Raw genomic sequence first — 7,218 nt, forward strand, 5'->3', positions numbered from 1 at the left:
AATTCAGATGTGTTTTTTGCTTCCGTGAGGATTAATTTGGAAAGGTTCTTAATGACATTCCACTGACTTCAGATTTTGCTTGAGATTGACTTCAATAAATTGTCCTGTATGTTCCAAATCAAACTGTGGACTTGTTCATTGCCTGTAGTTTCTTGCCACAACTGCTGGGCGAGAGGTTATAATGGGGAAGGGGGGCACCCGGTGCCGGGCTAATGACCCGAGGTCCTTCAAAATGCTGTCGCAAATAAGCTTGGAGCCGATAACGCGGGGTTTGGTCGTGTTTTCACAGAGGGACGGTCCTTGGAGAACGTTGCTTCTTGCTTAGTGTGATGGGAGACTATGGAGTGAACGGCGGGAAGGCAGATGTGCGTCACTTTCATCCCGGCGACTTAGCAGACTCTGCGGAGGCCTGCCGCTCGGCCAGACGCCGGGTGCCCGTTCGTGGTCGGTGTCCCCTGGAATGGCAGGAATGGCACTGCGGGCGCCTTCTTCCTGCCGCCAGCTGGGGTTCTCAAAGCAGTGCAGAGGGATGGCCGAACCGCCTGGGCAGGGAAGTGGCGGCGACGCCTTCCTCGGGTGCAGTTCGCCCAGCGTCCGCCAGCCCGCGCCCCCGAGCCGCCGAGGCCCGGCCCCCCCGGGACGGCCCTCCCCGGGTTGGTCTCGCCTCCCGCCGCGGCAGCAAGAGCTGCCACGTCAGCGCGGCGTCTGTCGGCTGACGGCGGGATGGGGAAGGTGGCGGCCCTCGGTGCGGAACTGGGCGTGCGGATCGCCCTGTTCACGGCCTTCCTGTAAGCGTCCTGACGCTAGGACCCCGCGGCCCCCACCCTCGGGCCGTCCCTCCCCCCCCCCCCCCCCCCCACAAGGCGGCAGGCGGCCGGGCAGCCCCTGCCTCTGCCCGGGGCTCCCGGTGCAGGTGGGGTGGGGAGTGGGGGGCGCAGCGGTGGGAAGTCCGGACCAGCGGGGAGGCGGGAAGCAAACCAACGTGCTCTGCACATTTTTGTTTCCCCTCTAGGGTAACGGAGCTCCTCCCTCCCTTCCAGAGGCTGATCCAACCCGAGGAGATGTGGCTTTACCGTAATCCGTATGTGGAAGCCGAGTATTTCCCCACCAAGCCCATGTTTGTGCGTGGAGAACTAGCCTTCCTTACGACCCTTAATACTTATTTAGGACTAGCTCGATGCTAGGGAACAGGCGGTGGTCCGTCCGGCTCCAGTGTGATCTGGAGAGCGTCTTTCGTGGGGGGCGTCTTGCTCCCTTTGATGAGGGGCTCAACTTCTTGTTTCCTTATGATGACGATCCAAATTGAGAGAGCAAGATGCCAGTTTTGGCCCAAAAGAGACGTTCTGTGAGCTCTGCTCCTTAGGATGGACTGAGGTAACCGGTCACTTAGAGAGTAATGGCTGATGGCCGTGGCGTTCCTGGTGGAACAGGTGCCTGTCCCATAAACCCGCAGATGCTGCCTGCGTACACTGACAGGGACCCGCTAGGTCTGACCTGTGACTTCCGCTCTCCCCTCCACCCCTCTTCCCTGTCGGCACTGCTTGAACCACTAGCCGTGTGGTTTTACTGGGGGTTTGGTTTTTGTTTTTTTTTTTTTTTTTTTAACCTCTACCGTCTTCTGTTTCAGGTCATTGCATTTCTCTCCCCACTGTCTCTGATCCTCTTGGCCCGATGTCTCAAGAAGGCTGGTGCGACGGACAGCAAACAAGCCTGCCTGGGTAAGAACGAGCCCTCCCTGGCTGGGCTGGTCTCTGTCTCCTCAGTGCTGGCATCTCAGCCACTGGAGGTGTGACCTCTGTCTGTGGAGGCCACGGAGTTCTATGTTCCTAAAGTCTTCCTGTCTCCCCTGTACCCGCATCGTCACCCGTGAGAAAGCTGGCACTCTGAGAACATAGTTGACCTCCGAGGTGAACAATGTGCTGGATGCCTGGTACCCCAAAAACGTATTCGGCCTAGTCCGGAAGTGCTGTCTGTACTCCACCACGTTCAGGCCTAGAATGATTTTTCTGCTTAGCTCTGATTGGAGCCTGACCGTTCCCACCTCAAAACGACCATGGCTGGGGCGCCTGGGTGGCTCAGTCGTTAAGCGGCTGCCTTTGGCTCAGGTCATGATCCCAGTGTCCTGGGATTCATCCCTGCATCGGGCTCCCTGCTCCACGGGAAGCCTGCTTCTTCCTCTCCTACTCCCCTGCCTCTGTTCCCTCTCTCAATGTGTCTCTCTGTGTCAAATAAATAAAATTTTTTATTTTTAAAAAATATTTTATTTGACAGACAACAAGAACAGGAACACGAGCAGTGGAAGTGGGAGAAAGCGAGGGGGAAGATGTGGGGGAGCCCACAGCAGGGAGCCCGATGTGGGACTCGATCCCAGGACCCTGGGATCATGACCTGAGTCGAAGGCAGCCGCTTAATGACTGAGCCACCCAGGCGCCCAATAAATAAAATCTTTAAAGAAAAAAAAAAGACCACAGCTGCTCTCTTGATGAGCCCATGACCATGCAAGTCCTCTTAGGCAAAACCCACTAACAGTAAGTTTCTTTACTTTCCAGCTGCCAGCCTTGCCCTGGCTCTGAACGGTGTCTTTACTAACACAATAAAACTGATCGTGGGCAGGTGAGTGACCAGAGTCTGTGGCCCAGTGCCTGCCTGCCTCGGGCCTCCCGTCTGCAGGAGATAGTTAATGGCGTGGCACCACCGGTCTTCTTCCTCCCCCTCTCCCCAGCCTCAGTCTGACCTTGTTCTTCTCAGCTAACATGGCCTCCCTCCCCTATGGCTGTCCTGTGGGTGACACTTGGGCTCTTTCCTGCCCTGAACAGTGTTTCCCACTGACCAGCACAGCGGGGTCAGTGTCCACTAGAATACCCTGAAGCTGCAGTGTGACTTGGCTCTTTGCCCTAAAAAATAATCGTGTGCTGGACTGCCCCCCCCTTAAATGTAGACCCTGGAAATAAAGCTTTTCTTTTAATGGTGACTATCTTAATCCAGTTTCATCATTTTACCTGGGACACTATTTGGCCAACTGTGAACAGGATTACAGTATCTGATACAACCAAAAAATAATTTCTGAAGTTGTTAAGGGATCTGTGTTGAGACCGTGTTTATTTTTTCAGGCCACGCCCAGACTTCTTCTACCGCTGCTTCCCGGATGGGCAAGCCCATTCCGACTTGACGTGCACAGGGGAGAAGGACGTGGTGAATGAGGGCCGCAAGAGCTTCCCTAGTGGACATTCTTCCTGTATGAATACCGCGTGGACTCAGCATCTGTGCTTTCTTGGGGTCACTGAGTTTAGCTTAGGAAGCTTATGAGCATGGGGCCACCTCACTACCCTTGTTCTTGTATCTAAAAACCAGAGAATCCCCTCCTTCTTTAATAACCCCAAGATTCCATAAGCCTGAGCCTCAAATATTAGGATAAATATTCAAGGATAGAGGAAGTAGTTTACCTTCATGAGATTTGAACATTTTATGAGTCTTGAATTATTTATCTAGATCCCATAATCTGGTACTAGTTAGAAAAATATTAACTAAACTTTACTGAAGGTGCTTTGGAAAGCATTTTTTATTCTTATCTCTTTTGGTATCATAATAGCCCGAAGAGATGGATACTATTATTTTTATGATTCCTATTTATACATCAGGAAACTAAGGCATCAAGAAGTAACCCTACCCAAAGTCCTACTGCTAGTATTCCAAACACTATTCCCAAGGGCAAATATTATTAACTTTGGGACACACAATAAAGTTCTTCATTTTTCCTTCTGTTTCCTCCTCATCGATGGTCTATACCACAAGTGTACCAAAAAAGTATAAAGCACATTTATGCCCCCAGCCACCTGTCTGCAAATGAGCAAGGGAGCTTCCTTTAAAAGACATCTGCTTACAGGTCTTCCCTCTTCTAGTTGCATTTGCTGGTCTGGCCTTCGCTTCCTTCTACCTGGCAGGGAAGTTACATTGCTTCACACCACAAGGCCGTGGGAAGTCTTGGAGGTTCTGTGCCTTTCTGTCACCTCTCCTCCTTGCATCTGTGATTGCGCTGTCCCGCACATGTGACTATAAGCATCATTGGCAAGGTAAGCAGGGTGTTCCTGCCATGTAAGTCTGCATGTTTCACCTGCCGCCGTAGCCCTAGCATTCGGCACGGAGACGCTGACTCTGTTAAATGAATCAACAATTGAGTATGGGATAGTCTGGGTTTCTGAACCAAGTTTCCTTTTAAAGAGATTACCAAGGAGAAATGTCCCAATTTTTCCGTTATTTTGAAGCATCATAGGTTCAGAATAAACTAAGAATTTTTTTCCTCTAAGAAATTTTTTACAAAAAACCTCAAAGGTCAATTTATTTACTGTCTTAAAAATCAAGTTTGTAAAAAAAAAAAAAAAATCAGGCTCATCATCATGAGATTTTTGTTCAGAAACTAAAATTCAAGAACATATAAAATTGTAGTTAAACCAAAGAAATTTGTTGAATGATATAGTAAAACATCCAAATTACAGAGTATCTTCACATAAAACCCATAATTAAAAACAAAAGCTGATAATATTGCCCAGAAGTCCTTAGGAGCCCCGTTTTAAAGAATAAGCTGACTTTCTTTTTCTTTTTTCTTTTTTTTTAAAGATTTTTATTTATTTATTTGACAGAGAGAGAGAGATCACAAGTAGGCAGAGAGGCAGGCAGAGAGAGGAGGAAGCAGGCTCCCCGCGGAGCAGAGAGCCCGATGCGGGGCTCAATCCCAGGACCCTGAGATCATGACCTGAGCCGAAGGCAGCGGCTTAATCCACTGAGCCACCCAGGCGCCCCAAAGCTGACTTTCTTTAAAGAAGGGCAACTCCTGTATAGTTTATTGCTTCCTCTAGAACTCTTTAAATGGTGAAAAAGGGGTTAATGGCAGTAAGTGAAACTTTTGTTATTTTGAATGTTTAAAAAATTCAATCTTGTGGGAGGTGGGGGGGATTGGGTAACTGGGTGACGGGCATTAAGGAGGGCACATGATGTGATGAGCTCTGGGAATTATATGCAACTGATGAGTCACTGAATTCTACCCCAGAAACTAATGATGTACTATGTGTTGGCTAGCTGAATCTTAAAAATTTAGTCTATCCTTGGAAAAAGGTTTAGACTTATTAAAGATGTGGATTTTTAAAATTTTATTTATTTAAGAGACAGTGGGGGGAGGCACAAAGGGGAGAGGGAGAAGCAGGCTCCCTGCTGAGCAAGGAGCCCAATTTTGGGGGGTGGGTGTGGATCCGAGGATCATGACCTGAGCCACCCTGGTGCCCACAAGTATGTGTTTTGACTTGGTGTTTAGGAAAGATCCTGAAGATAATCCTGTTAACTATATGATAAAATTGAGAAAGCCTAAAGAAACCAAACAAGTAGAGTTAACCTGGAGGGCCAACTTCTATCGGTGTCCCCCACTGTACCGCACTTCAGAGAATTGTGTTTTACTAATGTGGGTTCTGGCACCTACACTGAGCAGGTCTGTCAGTGCCATTTTGCCAACAGCATTTCCTCACCTCATGTCTCCATCATATTTTGCTAACTCTTGTAGTATTTTAAATATTTTTATTATATTTGTTATGGTGATCTGTGATCAGTGATTATGACTTGCTGAAAACTCAGATGATGGTTAGCATTTTTTAGCAATTAAATACTTTTAAATTAAGGTGTACACTTTTGTTTAGATCTAGTGCTCATGTACACTTTAGTAGACTACAGGATAGTGCTGACATAACTTTCACATGCACTGGGAAACCACAAATTCATCTTACTTGCTTTACTGAGATACTCGCTTTATTGCGGTGATTTGGAATCAAACCCTCAATGTTGGTGTGCCAGCACTGTGTGGTGTTTTAACATGATTTAAGAGTCCAGTATGATTAAGAAAGTACCTTATCTTCTCTTCTCTCTTTTAGATGTACTAGTTGGATCCATGATTGGCCTGACATTTGCCTATGTCTGCTACAGGCAGTATTATCCTCCTCTGACGGACGCAGAATGTCATAAACCATTTCAGGACAGACTTGGACTGCCCACGGCACAGAAGCCTGGTGACCCTTATCATTTTAGTATTTAGAAATCAGAACTACCTCAATGGAGATTAGGTGCATCGGCCCCTCTAAACTGCCCAAGACAAGAATGTCTGACCTGTTAACTCTTAAGAGATACAGGTGAGGACACAAGCACTTCATTCTGTCTCCATATGTTTATGCAGTTTTGCTCACATGGATTTGTCATGAGTCAAGGTTTAAGGTTCATTTTTACGACTCTGTGCCACACATTCTGATAAAAAGATCTTCCAGTAGTCCACCAGATTGGTATCCGAGGATCTGCATTGTTTCACATTTAACTTAAATGCCATTCTTGAAGGATCTTTCACAAAGAAACCTTTACATACCCTAGAACCCAGAGTTAAATTTCCATTTTCCATAGCTCAAACTCTTAAAACCCAGGGCACGACCAACTAAATTATTTTGGTTCTGTGTACTTTCTCTAGTGACAATTCCATCAAGCTTTAAATAGGAAAATGTCCAGTTCTGGCTTCTTTACCGCCTTATACATGTGTCTTATCTGAGTCTAGCCACATACTGCTGTCCATTTTGAATCCTGTGGGCATAAATTATCTACTGAACCACTGAATAATTTTTAAAACTGGTAAAGACAAATGAGGTGGAAATCATTAGTTGCTAATATTGAAACCACATTCCTGAACTGTGTTCATGAGCTGCTTTCCATCCATGTATGACTGAAGATCTGCCCAAATGCATCAATTCTGCAACTGGCTAAGGCAGGAAAGAATGTTCTTGTCTGGAGAACAAATGAACTTTTTCTGTCCCTTCTTCATAATGGGATATAAGGAACAATTACAGGACATCACCAGAACTGATGCTACTGGACCAACAACTGCCCTTCTCTTTGTGATTATACTTTAAATATGACCTTGTCTGGGGGCGCCTGGGTGGCTCAGTGGATTAAGCCGCTGCCTTCGGCTCAGGTCATGATCTCAGGGTTCTGGGATCGAGCCCCGCATCGGGCTCTCTGCTCTGCAGGGAGCCTGCTTCCTCCTCTCTCTCTGCCTGCCTCTCTGCCTACTTGTGATCTCTCTCTCTGTCAAATAAATAAATAAAATCTTTAAATATGACCTTGTCGGATGTGTTTCTTTCTGTATTTTCAATGTATCTTCTTCCTTCAATAAATGTGACAAAGAAAATGGTGAACGTG

The 7,218-nt window shown here is 47.2% G+C and overlaps 1 protein-coding gene across 1 annotated transcript; it reads left to right on the forward strand.

Moving 5' to 3' along the window:
* Positions 1-254: 254 nt before the first annotated feature.
* On the forward strand, positions 255-7,063 carry PLPP5 (phospholipid phosphatase 5). Its single transcript, XM_045985187.1, has 7 exons — positions 255-788; positions 1,013-1,121; positions 1,628-1,718; positions 2,550-2,613; positions 3,111-3,235; positions 3,900-4,070; positions 5,913-7,063. Exons 1-7 carry the CDS (start codon positions 724-726, stop codon positions 6,071-6,073), a joined length of 786 nt encoding a protein of 261 aa, XP_045841143.1. The 5' UTR covers positions 255-723; the 3' UTR covers positions 6,074-7,063.
* The last annotated feature ends 155 nt before the right edge of the window (positions 7,064-7,218 follow it).

Source organism: Meles meles, chromosome 2, assembly GCF_922984935.1.
Source record: "Meles meles chromosome 2, mMelMel3.1 paternal haplotype, whole genome shotgun sequence".
Taxonomy (NCBI): domain Eukaryota; kingdom Metazoa; phylum Chordata; class Mammalia; order Carnivora; family Mustelidae; genus Meles; species Meles meles.